Source organism: Sorex araneus, chromosome 6 (assembly GCF_027595985.1).
Source record: "Sorex araneus isolate mSorAra2 chromosome 6, mSorAra2.pri, whole genome shotgun sequence".
NCBI classification, from domain to species: domain Eukaryota; kingdom Metazoa; phylum Chordata; class Mammalia; order Eulipotyphla; family Soricidae; genus Sorex; species Sorex araneus.
The window spans coordinates 149,055,353-149,076,304 of record NC_073307.1 but is presented as its reverse complement, the minus strand read 5'-3'; the positions used below and the strand labels follow the sequence as shown (position 1 = coordinate 149,076,304).

General features: G+C 51.6%; 1 protein-coding gene across 1 annotated transcript in view; it reads right to left on the bottom strand.

The window, feature by feature from the left end:
* PTPRJ (protein tyrosine phosphatase receptor type J) overlaps window positions 1-20,952 on the bottom strand; it is a 172,371-nt gene that overhangs the window by 13,970 nt on the left and 137,449 nt on the right. Inside the window, 11 exon segments of the mRNA XM_055141437.1 lie at window positions 3,591-3,681; window positions 5,505-5,592; window positions 5,683-5,691; window positions 6,241-6,282; window positions 9,584-9,671; window positions 11,193-11,314; window positions 11,444-11,654; window positions 14,062-14,193; window positions 16,283-16,576; window positions 19,096-19,183; window positions 19,185-19,366. Of these exon segments, the coding sequence (XP_054997412.1) occupies window positions 3,591-3,681; window positions 5,505-5,592; window positions 5,683-5,691; window positions 6,241-6,282; window positions 9,584-9,671; window positions 11,193-11,314; window positions 11,444-11,654; window positions 14,062-14,193; window positions 16,283-16,576; window positions 19,096-19,183; window positions 19,185-19,366 (1,347 nt within the window).

Sequence of the window (20,952 nt, the reverse complement as noted above, 5' to 3'; positions counted from 1 at the left end):
GCTCAGTTCTACGGGCTGACTCTCTAGGTCTGTCACCCTTGGGGTAAAAGGTTCTCTTTGGAAGCCAATGTCTGAAGAGAATTAATTGCACACAGCAGAGAAAAGGGGGAAAACAAAATGATGGTCCTGGGGCTTCCTGTCACACCTGGAAGGTGCAGAGCTGGGCCTTACTCAACCCTCACATACAGTCTGCGTGAGGGTGGCACAGAGAAGATATGAGATTTCTCAGGTAGAGCTAAGATTTGAAGGTAGACAGCCCTGTTCCACTGCCCCCTGCTAGCCACTCCAGACCCCCTTTCTCAGAGAAAACCAATCCACTACTATTAAGAGTCTTCAGTTGTCTTCCATGTCCCAAATAATTTCACTGAGTTATTTTATTTACCCCTCCCACACCACTCCACAAGCTTTTGTCCATTTTACAGACAAGGAAAGTAAAGGTCCTCAGAAAGGTGAGGAGCTTCTCTATGCACATACATCTGGTGGTCGCAGCTGGAATCCATTCAGACCAGCGCCCTTTCTGCTGTGGCATAGCAGCCCTGTGGGTTAATGTCTCCACACTTTCTCAACTCTCACAAAAAGAGTAATTATCAAGAGTACCAAAAATTTGGAGCTGGAGTGATAGCACTGAGAGTAGGACATTTGCCTTGCACCTAGGCAACCGACCTAGGTTCGATTCCCAGTATCCCATATGGTCCCCTGAGCACCGCCAGGAGTAATTCCTGAGTGCAGAGCCAGGAGTAACCCGTGTGCATCGCCAGGTATGACCCCCCCCACAAAAAAATTTTTTTAAAAAAGTACCAAATTCAAAAGAAAACTGTGGGGAGAGGGGAGGAATCTACTGTGCATGAAAAAACCTGAAACACAAAATTCTCATCTTTTCTAAATGATGTCATCCTAGGAAAATATATGAACTTGTTTCACTTGAGAAATAAAAGAATTGGAGCTGGAGCAATAGCACAGCAAGTGGGGCCTTTGCTTTACATGAGGCAGATCCAGGTTTGATCCTGAGCACTCCATATAGTTCCCAAAGGCCGCCAGGAGTGATCCCTGAGCACAGAGCCAAGAATAAGCCCTGATAATCACTAGGCGTGGCCAAAAGAATAAAAAGAAAAATGAAAAACCCAAAGAAATGAATGAGCTGAAAATCTCAAAGGCTGTCCTGATGCCGACATCAACTTTCACCTCAAACCTTCTCCACGACGATGCCCTTCTCCAGGGACGATGCCCAAACTCTGGATCTGAAAATCTCCACAGGCAATTCACCGGCACAGACTGGGCCTCTCAGTTAGGCCCGCGGGCAGTGCTGAGGTCGGTCGGGGGAGTAAGCCCACTTGAAAAGCATTTCTCTCAGATCAAAGGTCAGAGTTGAACCACTAGCCCCAACATTAAAGGAAAATATAGGGTCCAGATTAGATCATTAAATTTTAAAACTGTATCTGACAACTATTGATATTCAGGGACTGAGGGAGAACTTGGGGTCACTGATGGAGGTGTAGGGTCATAGGACTGGACGTGGAAAAATGTTATATTCCTAAAACTCTATTATAAACTTTTTTTTTTTTTGCTTTTTGGGTCACACCTGGTGATGCACAGGGATTACTCCTGGCTCTGCACTCAGGAATCACCCCTGGCAGTGTTCAGGGGACCATATGAGATGCTGGGAATCGAACCCGGGTCGGCTGTGTGCAAGGCAAACACCCTACCAGCTGTGCTATTCCTCCAGTCCCAAACTTTGTGATGACAGTGTCTACATAAAAATTTAAAAAAGAAAGAAAGAAAAGAAAAAAGGTCAGAGTTGGCTGTCAATGCAACGGGGGTGGGAGGAAAGAGACTGCAGGATAGCAACTAGAAAATTCTGAATCTAAACGGAAGCTCATATGTCAGGCTAGAAAAAAAACACACTTCAGGGGCTGGAGCGATAGTACAGCGGGTAGGGCGTTTGCCTTGCAAGCGGCCGACCCGGGTTCGACTCCCAGTATCCCATATGGTCCTCTGAGCTCTGCCAGGGGTGATTCCTGAGTGCAGAGCCAGGAGTAACCCCTGTGCATTGCCAGGTGTGACCCAAAAAGCAAAAAAATAGAAAGAAAGAAAGAAAGAAAGAAAGAAAGAAAGAAAGAAAGAAAGAAAGAAAGAAAGAAAGAAAGAAAGAAAGAAAGAAAGAAAGAAAGAAAGAAAGAAAGAAAGAAAGAAAGAAAGAAAGAAGGAAGGAAAGAAGGAAGGAAAGAAAGAAAGAAAGAAAGAAAGAAAGAAAGAAAGAAAGAAAGAAAGAAAGAAAGAAAGAAAGAAAGAAAGAAAGAAAGAAAGAAAGAAAGAAAGAAGGAAGCACACTGCATCTAATGAAGACCAAGTCTCTTCTGCTGTAAAGTAATGAGCCAATCTCGACCTCATACACTGCCACCACCAAACCAGAACACAGCTGCCATATGCCGATGCGTCTGCCCAAACCCTAATTCTCATCCAAATGAGAGGTTCTGGCGGCAGGGAGAATGGCTCAGACGGAGGGAGTGTAGCCTGAGCCTCCACCCGGCTCCAGATTGGGTCCCTCTGCTGCCCACTGCCACCACCTCCCCAGCCCTGGGTGAGGCGAGGCAGGGGGAGCTCCCACCAGCCATGGTGCCAGACCCAGGAAGCATGACCTCACACGCCAAAGCAGCATGCCATTCCCAGGTGGAGTGCTGCCAGGTGCGGATGCGGGGGGCCCCCCGGGGCAGTGCCAGGGAGAAAATAACCAGGGGATGTGGAGGGAGGGTCCACACAGTCGGAGCCCCAGGTGTGAGCCTTGGCACCTCACGGTCCCGGATCACGGAGCCTGAGCCCTGCTGAGTGGGGCCCAAGAACAGAAAAAGAAATTTTAAAAATAGATAAATAAAAACCAGAGTCCACAAAGAACTGAGAAGGAGGCGGCGCTGGGCTCCGTCTGCCTGGATGGCGTGACCGACGACGCTGCTTCTTAGACCACCCACACTGCTGGTTCTCAGCAACAGCGACGCACCCAAGTGTGTCCAGTCATGGAATGTGCACGGCCAGCCAGAGACGGGGCTGGCCACCAGGAGTGGTTCCTTCTGCCTGTTCCACCTCCTGCTCCCCTCGTTCCAGAACTAAGCCGACGTGAGGGCTGCCACAGAGAGGGAGACAGGCTCTTTCTGCACGAAACAGCAACGCTGGTTCAAGCCTGAACTGTGACTCCAACGAGTCGCCTCATGGACCCGGGCTCATTTTTTTCTCATCTGCAAAATGAGCTCCGACCACCGGCCACTGAATTCAGCAGACTGCGTTCCAGTCCAGGAAGATGTAGGGGACACTCTCCATCCCATTCACTCTCCTGTCTCAGAGCTGGGACAGCCGGGGACAGAGGCAAGAAGTAGAGACATGAGGCCAGAGAAACAGCACGGCCGGTACTACCTCTTGTCTTCCACGCAGCTGACTCAGGCTTAATTCCTGGCTCCTCATGTCATCCCCTGAGCCTGCCAGGAGTGATCACAGAGGCAGAGCACGGAGCTCTGAGCACAGATCCAAGAGCACTGTCATGCATGACCCCCCCCCCAGACAAACAAACAAAAGGCAGAGCCAGCGTGGCTGAAACAACTCACAGGGCAAAACATTATTGTAGCGGTTCTTTCCTCTATTCTCGGCCAGCTCGGCTGCGTATTTTGGTTGGCTGATTCCAATGAGCTTCAGATCCTGAAAATGAAGAAGTGCCGTCATGCAATCAAGCCGGAAGGCAGGGGTGCTGAGTCAGAAAGAGCGGGACAGACACAGAATGACTGCACCCGTTTGTGGGATACAAAGTAACATAATAGGAGAGTAAGATAAGGATAAGTAAGGATAGCAGAGATAAGGGCCAGGAGGGTGGCCCCACGGCTTGGAAACCCATCTCATGTGCTGGGGGAAAGGCAGGTGGGATGGAGAAGAGCCCACTAGGTAAATGATAGTTGGAGAGATCGCTCGGGATGGGAGATGCGTGCCGAAAGTAGACTAAGAACCAAATATGATGGCTGCTTAATGCCTATATTGCAAACCATAACACCCAAAAAAGGAGAGAGAGAGTAAGAGGGAATGTGTCTGCCACAGAGGCAGGGGGGTGGGAAGGGGTGGGGGTGGTGGGAGGGACACTGATAACATTGGTGGTAGAGAGTGGGCACTGATGGAGGGATGGGTACTCGAACATTGATTGAAACGTAATCATAAAATTTGTTAGTCTGTAACTGTATCACATGGTGATTCATTAAGATAAAATATATGTGTATATATATATATGAAATAATAATAATACAAAAAAAAGAAGCAAAGAGGGAGCCTCCCTAGAGCTTCAGAGGGAGCAGGGCCCCCCTGGGCATCTCTTCGAGGAAACCCCACAACAGAAAGAGAATCACTTGGAGGAACTTGGTTTCACAGGCAGCCCAAGGCAATTGACACAAGGGCGGAAGGAAAAGAGAAAGGAAACGGTGATCCTCGCCTTTAAGGAGGTTGCCACCTGGGAGAGATGCAGACAGGAATAAGAAACACTGTGAGCAAAATGAAGTCAGGGACGGGCACCCCATAAGGGTGTGCAACTGGCACACAGACACAGCACCAAGCCCTCCTAATGGCATAGAGGAAAACAGAGGCGTGGAGGTGGGGACATCTGGGCTGGGCTTGCACTGCACGGGGTGGAGACTGCCCACCTTTTCACATTGCCAACGTGTGCCAGTCTGCAGATTGGAGGTTGAAATCACAAGCAAGGAGCCAGGGAGATACTGCAGGGGGTGAAGCGTTTGCCTTGCATGCAGTGCACCCCGGTTCAATCTCTGGTACTACATATGGTCCCCTGAACACAACCAGGAGTGATCCCTGAGCACAAAGCCAAGAGTAAACCCTGAGCACCACAGAGTGTGCCCCACCTCCCCTTCAAAAGAAAAAAAAAAAGATTTCCAGCACAGGATTATCCTGCACCAGATACCTAAATTGAATCATCCCAGAAGGGTCATGAAACAAACAGGATAAATTGGTTTTTTTCAGTGTAACTAATCTGGTGGTGAGTACAGAGAAAAATTCTGTAATTTTCAGAAACTGAGGAACAAAGAGAAATCGGTTACATTCTGGAAGGGGGGGGGGGAAGAACAGATCTAGAAGTGGGATTTAATCCCAGGCACCAGATATGGAGATATGGTCCTAAATGCCCTGCTAGGAGTGATCCCTGAGCACAAAGCCAGAAATACATCTTGAGGGACTAGAGGTACAGCGGGTAGGGCATTTGCCTTGTAAGTGGCCGACCCGGGTTTGATTTCCAGCATCCCATATGGTCCCCCAAGGACTGCCAGGAGTAATTTCTGATTTCAAAGCCAGGAGTAACCCCTGTGCAAGGCCAGGTGTGACCCAAATTGAAAAAATATGTACATCTTGAGCACAGCTAGGTGTCTCACACACACACACAGACACACACACACACAAGCATGCGTGTGCCAGCTGCCCAAGTTCTAAGGGGAAGAACTAAAGCAATGAAAATAGTCCTTGCAAGCACGTACTTCGTATTCCTCTGCAAAGCCACAGTTGGAGTCAGCCTGCTGCTTCTTAAAGTAGGCCTCAAAGTTCTCCACTCTGATCACCTTGGATCTAAGGAAACAGTGCAAAAGGTTTCTTAGCCTCCCATTGATCTTCTACGGAGGAAAACACAATTTAAAAACACTTAAAGCGGTTACTCACTTTTTGGGCCTTCATCATAGAAGAGCGGGGGTGAGGTGCGGCGGGGAGAAAAGAAAGGGAAAGAACATTAAAAACAAGCCATTAGAAAAGCTGACTCCACCCGAACTCTGGAGATGACAGTAAACATATTCCCAGAAAAATGAAACCCATAGAATCGGGGGGGGGGGGGGGCGTTTACCCTAAATGTTATTTCTAAAACATCAAAATCAGAACCAGCAGGTTCGATAACTAGACTTGTGACGCAGCTGATTGTCTCTGAGACTTTGAGCCGCTTATCCCTGCAGACCTCCTCCCCCCCCCCCCCCCGGTCTTGAGAGTCCATTTTTAAACCACAAAGTGTATGTGTTGGTAGAACACGGCCCTGAAGACCATGTACGGAAGCTCACTGGCTCCCAGCCCAGCACAGAGACCTGCAGGAGCACAAAGCTCAGGGACCTTGTACAGGTCAAGGGAAAAAAATGATCACAGGCCCAACCGAGAGACCTTGAGAGATTCTCTGGACAGACAGATGGGGGCACGTCAGGACCGGAACACAGCACTCTTAACTCCAGCACTTACTTGATTTGAGAAAAGGACACCTCATTGTTCTTCGCATCTTTCCTGTTTTGGAAGGTGGGGGGGCAGGGGACAGAACCATTAGACAAAAGGTTAGTGTGTGCTTTGCCACCGTCTGCCACTCTGGTACCTGTGTGGGCATGAGACCCCTTAGTCTAAGGTTTTGGTTTCAGCAGCAAACGCTCATTATTGACTGCATGCAAGGCCACTCTCTCCTCCCATCAAAAAAAAAAAAAAATCAGAGGAGTTGGAACAATAATACAGCGGGCAGGGTGTTTGCCTTGCACTCGACTGACCCAGGTTCAATCCCTGGCATTCCATAGGGTCCCCCAAGCACCGCCAGGGCTGATTCCTGAGTGCAGAGACAGGAGTAACTCTTGTGCATCGCTGAGTGTGACCCGAAAGCCAAAAAATTTTTTTTAAGTTTTTAAGTATGGCAAGCTACCAAGAGTATCTCGCCCGCACAGCAGAGCCTGGCAAGCTACCGTGGTATATTCAATATGCCAAAAACAGTAACACAAGTCTCACAATGGAGACCTTACAGGTGCCCACAATGGAGACCTTACTGGTGCCCTGATGAGCAACAGGATGACAGTGACAGTGACAGTGAATTTAAAAAAAAAAAAATCTGGCTCTCCGCCGAGATGTGATCCCACACATGTGGCCTCTCCACAGCTGCACAAGCATGATTCCAGAGGCCAGCTAAACTACTTTTGATACCGCAGCTCCTTGCAAAATGTCTCCAGACTGAGAACTAAACCTCGGCCCCATGCCTGCCCAGGAGGGGAAAGGTTTTTCTCTCCCGCCTTTTCCTTGTCCGTGGTGGGGGGGGGGGGCTTGGTGACCTCCATATTATGAGGACCACTAATGAGAAATACAAGCTTGCAATGATCCAATTCCTGGAAGAAATTTCCCTGGACTTAGTTGCTAAAATGTAGAAATCCAAAACCTCATATCTCTTCACAGCAGGTCAGACTCTAGTGGAAAACTCCTAACAATAATAGTGAGTTTTTTGTTGAAATATTAAATGTAACTGAAGTAAAAAGAAAGTAAAGTGAAATTTATCAGTTACACAGGTGGGGGCGGGGGGAGTATGGGAGGTATACTGGGGTTTTTTTGGTGATGGAATATATGCACTGATGAAGGGATGGTTGTTTCAGCATTGTATAACTGAGACTTAAGCCTGAAAGCATTGTAATTTTCCACATGGTGATTCAATTTTAAAAAAAAAAAAGTTAAAAAAAAATCAGAGAGGGCCCCAAGAGACCATTCAGGGATTAAGGTGCTTGCATGCAGCTGTTCCTGATTCAGTCACCAGCACCACGTTTGGTCCCCCCAAAACACACTGCCAGGAATGTCCCTGAGCACAGCCAAATGTGGGCAAAACCAGAAACAAAATTAAAATGAAAATTTGGAAAAACAGAAAAATATGATTCAAAGCAACTTCTAGGAATTTCCCTGAAACTTCTGCTGCTGGTGGAAAATTCTAGGAATTTTTCCACCAGCAGCATCACCTAACTGGGAAGCCAAAACAGTGATTTCACACCTTGTCTTTTTTTTTTTTAAGGCCTTCAGATAGAGGAATGGAATAAACCAGAACTGCCTGGTTAGTCAAACCCCATATTGGATTTAATGCCCCCTACCCCTACACCCGCAAAAAAAAAAAAAAAAAAAAATCGCTTCCTGAAAGCTAATGGATGGGACCCAAGTGCATACTGAAAAGCCCTGCCTGGAATTCAGCCTGAGGAACTAATCACAAATGTACCCAGAGATTCGAACAAGTGACTGCAGAGCAGAGACAAAACAAACTAAATTCTTCAGGCTCTGACTACCGTCCACAGAGCTGGAGATTGTTGCAGTCACTGAAACGGAAGCAGAAATAAGGCTGTCACCAGGCCTCGGGGGAGCAAAGGCAGCGAGAGACCCAGGCGTGGGCGGGCGCATTTGTGTACGTGATGATAATCCCACTGATGTTAGGAACCGTTTTGCGTGGCTGTGGCATTATGATTTTTTTCATTTCTCCAGTTTATCTTTTCTATAGTTTTTGGTTTTTGCTTTTGCCACCAGTCCAACTGACTTGAGCAAGATACAATCAATCAATTCTACTGAGCACATGCCTTTCCCTCACAGGATAAAAAGAAATACAGGGGCTGGAGCGATAGCACAGCGGGTAGGGCATTTGCCTTGTACCCGGCTGACCCGGGTTTGATTCCCAGCATCCCATATGGTCCCCTGAGCACCGCCAGGAGTAGTTTCTGAGTGCAGAGCCAGGAGTAACCCCTGTGCATCACCGGGTGTGACCCAAAAAGAAAAAAAAAAAAGAAAAAGAAATACAGGGGCTAGAGCGATAGCATAGCGGGTAGGGCATTTGCCTTGTATCTGGCCGACCCAGGTTCAATTCCCAGCATCCCATATGGTCCCCTGAGCACTGCCAGGAGTAATTCCTGAGTGCAGAGCCAGGTGTGACCCAAAAGAAAAAAAAAAAAAAAAAGAAAGAAATACAGAATCTAATGGCAAGTGCAGGTACATGCTCAGTGTTGGCAGGTACGTGAGCAAAGCAGAGGCAGAGGAAGCAGGAACCATCGATGCCAGCACCGGGGGAGGATGCCCTGGTACCAGAGGAGCCAGGGAAGCATCTCACAGTCTCTCGCACATGCCATGAGGTCAGAGTTCAGGAAGGGTAGAGGCCAAGTGCATCTCCCGATTCCCATACTTGGTGTCCACACCCTCCCCAGGGCTTCCAGGACCTCAGAAACTGGGAGATTCATGGAAAGCCCTAGTTCGGGAGCACAGGTGCATTCCGAATGGAGCCGTTCATTTTGCTCCCCCTACCTCAGGGGGCAGGTACAGATACAGTCCACCAGACACCGGCAGCCCAAGACCCTGGAGGGGTCAGGGCTCAGGGGTGGGGTCCCAGCACCACCAGAGAGTGAAAGTGGAAACTGGAGTGAGAGTCCAGCAGGTGAGCTTTTGCCTGGTATGTGCCCAATACAGGTTCGTGGTCAAACCATCCCCTATGGTCCCCCGAGCACCACCAGGAGGAATTTCTGAGTGCAGGGCCAGGAGGAACCCCTGAGAATCGCTGGGTGTGGCCCCAAAACAAACCAAAAATAAAAGGAAAATGCTATTCAGACACGCTTTGGGGGAGGTGACGCAAAGGGCTGGCGCATACGCTCTGCGTGGGGGAGCCCCCCAGATCCTGCCTGCCCCCCCAGTACCGCCAGGCCTGAGCAGCTCTGCATCCCCAGACGGACCCACCTCCTCTGGGGGTGGGGCCTGACACTCCCCCACACCACAGAAGTCAATAGAATAGCCGCCAGGGTATCATGAACAAAGCTAGAGTTACCTTTTCTTCCTCCAGAAGATGAAGCCTCCCACGGCCACGATAACCAGAGCACCAAAGATACAACCAAAAACTGCTCCACAGATGACACCTGGGAAAAGTGCCAACAGAAAGGCGGGTCAGGCGTTGCTAGGGACAAGGAACCTGGAGAATGTGTGAGTGCACACACAACACACACACATACACACACACAACACACTATAGCTTAACCCGTCACATATATATCACTGTATCACTGTCATCCCATTGCTCTTTGGTTTGCTCAAGCAGGCACCAGTAATGTCACCATTGTGAGACTTGTTACTGTTTTTGGCATACTGAATACACCACGGGTAGCTTACCAGGCTCTGCCTTGTGGAAGGATATTCTCGATAGCTTGCTGGGCTCTCCGAGAGGGATGGAGAAATCGAACCTGGGTCAACCGCGTGCAAGGCAAACACCCTACCCACTGTGCTATCGCTCCAGCCGGATATAATATCATACACGGAAAAATTGAAATGTCTTATAAAAACATATATAAATATATATATACACACACTCACTGAAATTGATCCCTATTCTCTCTCTCTCTCTCTCTCTCTCTCTCTCTCTCTCTCTCTCTCTCTCTCTCTCTCTCTCTCTCTGTCTCTTTCTCTCTCTCTCTCTCCAATTCCTTTCTTGTGACACATTTTCTTTTGTCCCCGATTCAATGCAATGGCCTTTGGTACTGCCACTTTAGGGGCGGGGCTAGGTGAGGCCGGTGACATTGGTGCCCATTAATTCCTTCCTTCAAATGAAACTACGCGCACTCGCCCAATAGACGAGAGGCTCACTGAGGTCAAGGATCGGGGTCTGGGGGCGGGAGGGCATCTCTGTCCTTTGGGTGAAGCCACCACACTTTGGACAACACATGACAATGATGGCCCTCGGGCCCTGCTCAGTGAGAGCAGAGAGCTGCACCAGGCTGTCACCAGGCCCACGTGACACACACTCATCAAGACGCTGGCCAAGAGCCCAGGGGTTCCCTCAAGTCCACTCCTGGGACTTCTCTCCCGAAACCAGCGACTTCAGACAAGTATGAAAACAGCCAAACTGGGGCCAGAGTGATAGTACAGCGGGTAGGGCCCTTGGCTTGCACATGGCCAGGAATGACCCCTGAGCATAGCCAGGTGTGGCCCAAAAACAAGACACGCCCCCCCAAAAAAAGTTTAAAATTTTAAATAAAAATCAAAGCAAAGGAGCTGGAGCAATAGCACAGTGGGTAGGGCGTTTGCCTTGTACGCGGCCAACCCGGGTTCGATTCCCAGCATCCCATATGGTCCCCTGAGCGCCGCCAGGGGTGATTCCTGAGTGCATGAGCCAGGAGTAACCCCTGAGCATCTCCGGGTGTGACCCAAAAAGAAAAAAAAAAAAATCAAAGCAAATAAACTAACAAAGCAGTTGCCCAATACATGTCCCAGGGGGCTCTGTGAGCTCCCGGGTCACTTCCCCCTCCGTGATGGGGACACGATGTCAGGCCTGCTGAGCGGCGAGGGCGCCCAGCCTCATTTGTAACGGGGGACAGACGAGATGGCTGGGGCTCCTTCTGACCTTCACAGACAACGCTTCTAAGCGCCCGCCACTTCCCCCCTACCTGGATCCTGCGGCAGGAACACGGCCTCCGAGCAGGGGCTGAAGGACACGTAGCTCTCGGGCCCGTTGATGAGTCTGTTGTGTGACTTGAAGGTGATGTTGGTGAAGCCGGCCACGCAAGCCCTGCGGGGGGACGAGAGGACAGAGGCGGCTGAGACGTGCCCGGCAGTCCGCAGGTCGGGCCAAGCCCTCACCCCTACCCCAACCCCGAGCAAGCGGGGGAACCACCGGGGGGGGGGGGGGGGGAGTTACCGGTAGGAGCCCAGCGGCTCCAGCTTCCCGTTGTAATAGCCGCGCGTCATCGACTCGTTCCCCACGTCCACTTCATACTTGGACGCTTCCGGCAGGCCCGGGGAGCGGCGCTTTTCCTCCACGGTGAGGAGGTACGTCACGTACGCCTCCGAGTTCCCCTTCTTGAAATCTTCATACGTGTACTTCAAGTCGTACGCAGAGGCGTTCTCTACTGAGGAGAGCCCGGGGAAAGAAACGGCCTGAGGAAACGGCAGGAGGCCCTGGACACGCCCTCCGTGCCTCGATGTCTCGGTGGACACTGAGCGGACACGGGGCGGGGACGGAGGTGTCCCTGCTGGCTGTGCACGCCTGCTCCTCTGACACCAGCTGCTGAGGAGCTCACTTCATCCCTGCAGTAACCCCGCCACGTTTGGCTTAGCACCCCCATCTGACTGACAGTTGGGGAAATCAAGGCACAGGAAGCCAAGAACCACAGGCCAAGGCCACATGCTCACTCTCGCTCTTTTTCTAATTATTTTATTTTTAATGAATCACCGTGGGATACAGTTACAGACTTACAAACTTTCGTGCTTGCGTTTCAGTCATACAATGATCGTGCTTGCGTCACAGTCATACAGTGCCCATTTTCCACCACCAATGCTCCCAGTATCCCTCCCACCATCCCTCTGCCCTCCCCTGCCTCTGTGGCAGGCACATTCTCGTTTACTCTTTCTCTCCTTTTGGTCTTATGGTTTGCTACACGAGTACTAAGTGGTCGTCATGTTCAGTCCACAGTCTACTTTCAGCACGCATCTCCCATCCTGAGCGAGCCCTTCGAGCATCATTTACTCGGTGATCCCTCCTCTTTTCCAATTTTGTTTTTACTTTTGTTTGGTTTCGGGGACATATCCAGCAATGCTCAGGGGTAAGGGATCCCTGCCGGCAGGGCTCAGGGACCCTCTGGGGTGCCAGGGATTACACTAGGGTCAGCTCCATGCAACGTGCGCACCTTCACCTCCTGTTCTGTCCCTCCACCCCCCACCTACCCCTAAGCCAGACCCTCTGCCAGGGCTGTGTCTTCTCATCCATTCCAGCCGCCATCCGTCAGGCTGGTCCTGAGGCAATCTTGCCTCCTTGTTCGACTAAGATCTGAGTTTGGGATGGGCTGAGCACCTCCACGGCCAAGTGACCATGTCTGGAAACAGACTCCAAACAGCACAACCAAGACGGGGCGCTCTTCGATGGCACATTTTGAAACTCCACTGCAGGGCCAAGAAATTAGAGAAACTGCTTGTCTTCCAGGGTCCCCCAGCCCTGGCAGCTTGCTGGGACTCCACTGTCCACACAGAGGGAGGGGCGGGCACGGGGGTTGCAGGGTGGGGGGGTAGAGGGGTTGGGTGGGAAAGGCACTCCCCAGTTGGCATTTAAGGTCTTGTCAAAAACAACCAGAAGTGGCCAGAGCAATAGCACTGCAGGGAGGGCATTTTCCTTGCACACGGCAGACCCGGGCTCAATCCCTGGCATCCCGGATGGTCCCCTAGGCCACCAGGAGTAATTCCTGAGCACAGAGCCAGGAGGAATCTCTGGGCATTGCTGGATATGGGTCACTATCACTGTCATCCCATTGCTCATCAATTTGTTGGAGCGGGCACCAGTAATGTCTCTCATTGAGAGACTTACTGTTACTGTTTCTGGCATATCCAATATGCATGGGTAGCTTGCCAGGCTCTGCTGCGCAGACTTGATATTCTCAGTCGCTTGCAGGGCTCTCCGAGAGGGGCGGAGGAATCGAACTCGGGTCGGTCGCGTGAAAGGTGAACGACCAACCGCTGTTCTATCGCTCCAGCCCGGATATGGGTCAAAAACCAAAAAAATCAGAAAAGAGACAGTCACCCTTTGAAGGAAGGGAGGGGGAGCGGAGGCGCACATGTAAGTGCAGATGTGTGAGACAAAGTCCCATCCATCTAATATTCTCAGTGGGGAGCACCTCGGCCCGGAGGAGGCCTGTCTCCGCTGCAAACACAGACCCTGTGCGAGAGATGAACACCCCGCCTCGGAGGCCGGTGCGTCTGGGCGCAGGGACCAGAGCCGGCAAGCCCCCCTCTCTGCTCAGGAGCATTCACTAGAACCCTCGCACTCATCCTTCCCATTTCTCCTGCACACCATGACGGACTAATCACTGCGATGGACATCATGAAGCTCTGCAAAGCATCAAAGATCTGTTCCCTGGCTCTACAGAATGACCCTGTCTTAGGTCAGCAGGCAAATAGCCCCCTGTCCCCACCACACACCCACACCCACGCAAACACACATGTATACATACACATGCATGCACACACACAAACATGCACACATGAATAAATGTGTGTATGCACACACAGGAACACACAAACACAAAAAAACACAAGCACACACAGGAACATGCACACACATACAAACACACACCCAACACACAATCACATACACACACACACACAGGAACACACACACATACTGGCACGCCCCCAATGGGAGTGCCAACACATGGGCCACAGGGGAGAAACATGTGCAGTGTCACCTCTGCCCTGGTGCCGCAGTGGCCTGCCGGGCCTGGGGTAGCCGCCCTCCTTACCCTCCAGCCCGCAGCCGCCCCCCCTTACCTCCGCCAGTGGTGAGGACGAGGGCGTAGGCTTGGATGGGTCCGTGGCTGGCTTCAAACCCACTGAACTTGACCTTGAGTGAATTGTGACTGACAGCTGTAATATTGGGGGAGATCTTTGGGCGAGGGGGGTCTGAAAGAGAACAGAATGTGATCGCTCAACATTTAAAGCCGAAGACAGGGGCTGGGGCAACAGCACAGCGGGGAGGGCATTTGCCTTGCACGCGGCCAACCTGGGTTGGATTCCCAGCATCCCACAGCATCCCTGAGCACCGCCAGGAGTGATTCCTGAGTGCAAAGCCAGGAGGAACGTCGCCGGGTGTGACCCAAAAAGCCAGAAATAAATAAATAAATAAATAAATAAATAAATAAATAAATAAATAAAGCCGAAGACAGAACAAAGGCAGGAAGGAGAGACGGGACTGCTGCAGCCTCAGCCGGTCCCCGTTCGGAATGTTCCTGCCAAGCCAACGCTGAGCCGGGTACCGGCAGGGGGGCCGTCGGGGCACAGGCCGAGGGACCGGATCCCTCAGGGCGGGTTCCACACGTCCCCTGCGGGCGCGGGCACGGGCTCCAAGCAGCCCCCCTCTCCCGCTTTCCCCGCTCCCCCTGACCCTCCCAGAGGCTCCTCAGGACACAGGGCCAGCCAAGGCCAGGGGAGCAAGACGGGGGGTACAACTGAGGCAGAAACATGGAAATCACTTTCCTGAGTACAAAGGCAACGGCGACCAGGAAAAACTAACGGGGAGGATCCCGTTTCCCTCACACCGAGGGTCTTGCTAGCAAACGCGGGTGCAGACAGGACCCCTGCCTGGCCCCGTGAAACAGAGGCGGAACAGACCATCCACGTCTCTGCGTGGCAACAGTAACGTGGTGACGTTTGAAAGAAGGGGATACATAAGGAAACTTTTTAAGATAATTTTTAGTGGATCATCATAACATGCAATATCAAAAAAATTATTTAGGATCTCCCTTTGTGGGAAGGCTTGAGTGGTGGTGGGAAAATTCGAAATAATGGTAGTGGGAAGGTGTAATGGTGGTGGGTGGTACTGGAATATTGAATGTAATGAATTATTCTGAACAAAGTAGAGAGAGAGTATGGGAGAAATTGTCTGCCACAGAGGCGGGGGGGGGGGGGTGGTGCGGGGTGGGGATACTGGGAACATCGGTGGTGGGAAATGTGCACTGGTGGAGGGATGGGTGTTTGATCACTGTATGACTGAAACTCAAACATGAAAGCTTTGTAACTGTATCTCACAGTGATTCAATAAATCACTATAGCACTGTCATCCCATTGCTCATCGATTTGCTCAAGTGGGCACCAGGAACGTCCCCATTGTGAGACCTGCTGTTACTGTTTTTTTGGCATGTTGAATATGCTTGCCAGACTCTGCCATGCGGGCAAGATACTCTCAGTAGCTTGCTGGGCTGTCCTAGAAGGGCGGAGGAATCGAACCCAGGTCGGCCGTGTGCAAAGCAAACACCCTATCCTCTGTGCTATTGCTCCACCCCGATTCAATAAACAAATAAATAAATTATTGTGAACAACCGCATAAAAATAAAGATTGATTTAAAAAAAAAAAAGAAGGAGGAGCTGGAGAGATAGCACAGCGGGTAGAGCATTTGCCTTGCCTTCAGCCAACACGGGTTCGATTCCCAGCATCCCATATGGTCCCCTGAGCACTGCCACAAGTAATTCCTGAGTGCAAAGAGTAACCCTTGTGCATTGCTGGGTGTGACCCCCCCCCAAAAAAAAGGGCGGGAGAATGAATTCATTCTTTTCACACTGAAAATTTTACAAATACAACAAGATCATGACCCGCGCCAGTCTCCAAGGCGCCAGTAAGAGAAGGGTCACAAAGGAGACAGCCTGAGTGGCTGCCCGGGGGACAACGGGCTCTCGGGCCTGCTGGCCAGATCCTCTGCTTAATACCCACGTGGGCCTGTCTCTAAAAATGCTTATGTGTTGTTCTTCTTGCTGTTGTTTGCAGAACCCCAACGTGGTTCAAAGAACAGGAGGAGGCCATGGATGCTTCTGGAATGTTGAACCTGAGTCTGCCTTTGCAAGGAGCTCTCTCGAGAGCTGACCAAAGGGTCTTCACCAATGGAAGCCAATGTTTCAAAGGACAGTGAAGGGCATGGGGGTGGCCATACACACACTTGGCATCTTTCACCTAGCCCCCCGGGTGGGCCACAAAGCCCTCCCCGCACCCCAGGCCCACCTGTGATGCCAGTAAGGCAGCCTCTCTGGGCGGGCGGTGCCGACTTGTTGCAGGACAAGGTGGTGACGCTGATGTTGTACGAGGTAGAAAAATTCAAGTGCGCGACGTCCACCCTGGGCTCGGTGTTGTTGTTCCCCGAGGTGCAGCCGTCCAGGGTCGTGACGTTGCTCCACGCACCACTGCTGACCTCCAGCTCGAAGCCCTCGCTGGTACCGTTGGGGCAGTCCCACTTGAGGACCAGCGTCGGCATCTGGGGGACCGGCTCACAGAAGAAGAGGGTGACAGGTGCGGGATCTGCAAAGCAGGGATGCGCATGGCCAGAGTGGGCAGAGGCCGAAATGGGGGGGAGGGGGGAGGGGGCAGGAGCACGCTGGCCCGTCGGTGATGAGGAGGCAGACATGGGGGTGCAGGGAGGGCAGGCTGGCTCTGAATCAGGGCCCAGGACAGCCGGAGGGTTCAACAAAAAGGGGCGCTGTGAGAGGCTGTTGTTTCTAACTGGGGGTGAAGAAACCACTTCACCTGCCTCACTTCATTGGTGGGGTGGGGGTGGGGAACATTCAGAACACACACACACACACACACACACACACACACACACACACGTGGGACAAGTTGGAGTCACACTGCTCTGCAGAGGCAGAGCCCAGGTTTACAGAGCGTAAGTCCGATGGTGAAGATGACATGCTGGCAAGGTGCAAAGTCAAGACTGGATCCCTCCATGCTCAAGGCATTCCCGACACACAGAAAATGATCAATACGGGGCTGAGAGATAGTACAGAAACCAAGCAACGGTGTCCCTCTGTGTCATTGGCCCCGTCACGACAGCGAAGCCCGCTGTATAATCAAATGATCAAATCCTCCACCCCCAACCCCCCCCCCCGGGTTGAAAACATCAGCATCACATTGAATGGAAGAGAAAGAAAGAAAGAAAGAAAGAAAGAAAGAAAGAAAGAAAGAAAGAAAGAAAGAAAGAAAGAAAGAAAGAAAGAAAGAAAGAAAGAAAGAAAGAAAGAAAGAAAGAAAGAAAGAAAGAAAGAAAGGAAGAAAGGAAGAAAGAAAGAAAAAGAAGAAAATGCTCAATGTGGGGCTGGAGCGATAGTACAGTGGGTAGGGTGTTTGCCTCGCACGTGGCTAGCCCAGGTTTAATCCCTGGCATCCCATACATCCCATAGGGTTCCCCCAAGCCTGTCAAGAGTGATTCCTGAGTACAGAGTCAGGAGTGACCCCTGAGCATCACCAGGTGTGGCCCAAACCCTGTCACCACTGGCCCCATTACCCCCAAAAAAGAAAAGGTCCAGTGTTCACTGGCAAATTGATGGGGTGCTAGTTCTCTACATCCAGGGGCCAACTTCAAAGGGATGAAAGCAGAACACTGGGTTAATATAGTAGGAAGCATATTGTCATGACTTGAATGTCACAAAGCTGTGAAGCAGGAAAAGCAGCTCCAAGCCACCTAGTGCCACCCCCCTGCCACTCTCCATGAGAGCTAACTGCGAAATGTGGCCTGGCCACAGCTGGCGTCTCCCCTTCCTCCGCTCCCACGCAGTCCCGGGATCAGATGCTCGTGTGCACTGTCTCTACACTGCAGGCCGTGCGCATCCCTGCTAAGTACCAGACACGGGGGTCCTGCACATACCGAAGAGGGAAATCCAGGCCCAGAGCCCTCCTGCAACGGGCAGGACACTTGCCGTGCACAGTCAGGCCAGGGTCAATCCCCAAGTGCCCAACCCTCCCGCCCCCCCCCCCCGCCCCCTGTCAGGTGTAAGCCCACAGCACCACTGGGTGTGGACCCCTCCCCAACCCCATCCCCCCCCCCAAAAAAGAAAAAACCAAAATATTAGGGTCTAGATTGGGTGGACAGATTTTCTATGGTCGGGGCGTTCCCAAAACACAGAAGAAGCTTAATGTGGGGCTGGCACTTGGGAAGGCACTTGACTTGCACACGGCCAACCCAGGTCCAATCCCTGCAACCACATATGAGTGACTGCTGAATGCAGAGTCACAGGACACCCGAGCACCTCTAGGTGCAGTGTTCAAAGCTGCATGGTCTTTTCAATTTACTTATCATGATGATTTGGTGGGGAGAGGCTTTTTGGGTCATACCCAGCTCTGCTCAGGGTTACTCCTGGCTCTACACTAAGGGAGTATTCCTGTGAGTGCTCAGGGACCATATGGGATGCCAAGGATGGAACCCGGGTGAGCCATGGGCAAGGCAAACGCCCTTCCTGCTACAGCATCGCTCCGGCCCCTGCATGGTTTTCTTTAGCCCCTCAACAGAAAAGGTTGGAGGACATCCTGGTTCCACCTTCTGAGCCACCAGAAAGAAGCTTATCCGATGAGATCATCCCCCACCCCCACATCCAAGACAGCCTGAACATACATGACTGGCTTTATCAGAAGGGGAGCAGGGGGGGAGGGGGCATCAGTGCAAAGAGGATAAAAAAATAAGATAGTGGCGCCCCTTTACCGGGGAAGCCCCACCGATACACTCTGAGCTGCGACAGCCCCACACATTACCATCTGCAAAAAACATCCCCGGCGCTGGCCCCCGAAAGCTCCCTCAGTGAAAGCCAGGCTCTGGGGCGGGGCAGGTAGCTCAAAGGGCTGGGGCCAACACGCTTGGGGAGCCCGGCGTGGGGGGTGGGCTCACCTAGCACAGCAGCCCCCCAAGTCTAGGAAGCAAGAGACCTGCGCAAACACGAATCCCGGAGAACTTGGCCATCGCCCGCCAGGCCACAGAGCCGTGGAAGGAGCATCTGCCCACCAGACCCACAGCCCACGGGCAAGACGGACAGAAGGTGCCACACGCTCACCTGTGCAGAATGACAGGGTGCCGGGCTGCTCCGACTCGATGGTCCAGTTCACCTGCGTGAAGATCCTGACGGTGTATCCAGAGCCGGGGTACTAATCCGCTCAGGGTGACCTGCGTGACGCCGATGCCGGTTTCCTGGGTCACAGCCAAGCCGTCCTTCTCAAGAACAACGGAGTAGCTGTACGTGGTGGCAGCGGCGTCCGGGTTCTGCCACGCTAAGGCGGCCTCTGTGGTGTTGGTGCTCACTTCAATGTCGGACACTTGGCTGGGCCCTTGTGTTAAGAAAAAGGGACAAATGAGGAGCTAGAGAGCTAGAGCCAGGCTGGATCCCGGGATCCCATACGGGCCCCCGAGCACTGTCGGGAGTGGCCCCTGAGTACAGAGCCAGGAGGAACCCCTGAGCACTGCCAGGTATGGCCCAAAAAAAGAAGGGGGGCTGGAGCAATAGCACAGCGGGTGGGGCATTTGCCTTGCATGGTGGCCAACCCGGGTTCGATTTCCAGCATCCCATATGGTCCCCTGGGCACCACAGGAGTAATTCCTGAGTGCAGAGCAGGAGTAACCCCTCCCACGTTGCTGGGTGTGACCCAAAAAGCAAAAAAAAAACAAAAACCAAAAAAAGGAGGAAGTAAATAACAAAGAAAAGGGAAGGAAGGAAGGAAGGAAGGAAGGAAGGAAGGAAGGAAGGAAGGAAGGAAGGAAGGAAGGAAGGACAGGAAGGAAGGAAGGAAGGGGAAGAGAAGGAGGAAGGAGGGAGGGAGGGAGGGGAGGAACGGAGGGAGGGAGGAAGGAAGGGAGGAAGGAAGGAAGGGAGGAAGGGAGGGAGGGAGGAAGGAAGGAAGGAAGGAGGAAGGAAGGAAGGAAGAAGGAAGGAAGGGAAGGAAGGAAGGAAGGAAGGAAGGAAGGGAGGGAGGGAGGGAGGGAGGGAGAGAAGGAGGAAGGGAGGAAGGGAGGAAGGGAGGGAGAAAGGAGGGAGAAAGAAAGAAAGTAAGAAGAGAGAGAGAAAGAGAGAAAGAAAGAAAGAAAGAAAGAGAGAAGGAAAGAAAGAAAGAAAGAAAGAAAGAAAGAAAGAAAGAAAGAAAGAAAAGAAAGAAAGAAAGAAGAAAGAAAGAAAGAAAGAAAGAAAGGAGGGAGGGAGGGAGGGAGGGAGGGAGGGAGGAAGGGAAGGAAGGAAGGAAGGAAGGAAGGAAGGAAGGAAGGAAGGAAGGAAGGAAGGAAGGAAGGAAGGAAGGAAGGAAGGAAGGAAGGAAGGAAGGAAAGAAGGAAGGGAGGAAGGGAGGAAGGGAGGAAGAAAGGGAGGAAGGGAGGAAGAAAGTGAGGAAGGGAGGAATAAAGTGAGGAAGGGAGGAAGAAAGTGAGGAAGGGAGGAAGAAAGGAGGAACAGAGGAAGAAAGGAGGAAGGGAGGAAGAAAGGGAGGAAGGGAGGAAGAAAGGGAGGAAGGGAGGAAAAAGGAGGAAGGGAGGGAAGAAGAAAGAAAGAAAGAAAGAAAGAAAGAAAGAAAGAAAGAAAGAAAGAAAGAAAGAAAGAAAGAAAGAAAGAAAGAAAGAAAGAAAGAAAGAAAGAAAGAAAGAAAGAAAGAAACTCCAGCACTCTAATTTATTGCAGACCAAAATTTCCTCCTTTGCTGCTGGTGGGAGGAAGCTGACACTGGCGGTGGGACTGGTGCTGGAACATTACATAAAAAGGGCAGTGACAGAACCTAAGGAAAGAAGCCGGAGGATTCATCTGAGGTCACATACCCAGCCATTCTGGTTAAAAACAGCAGGAGACTGTCTGGATCAAGAGCACAGCAGATAAGGCGCTTGCTTTGCACACAGCCAACCTGGGCTCGATCCCCGGCATCCTATATGGTTCCCC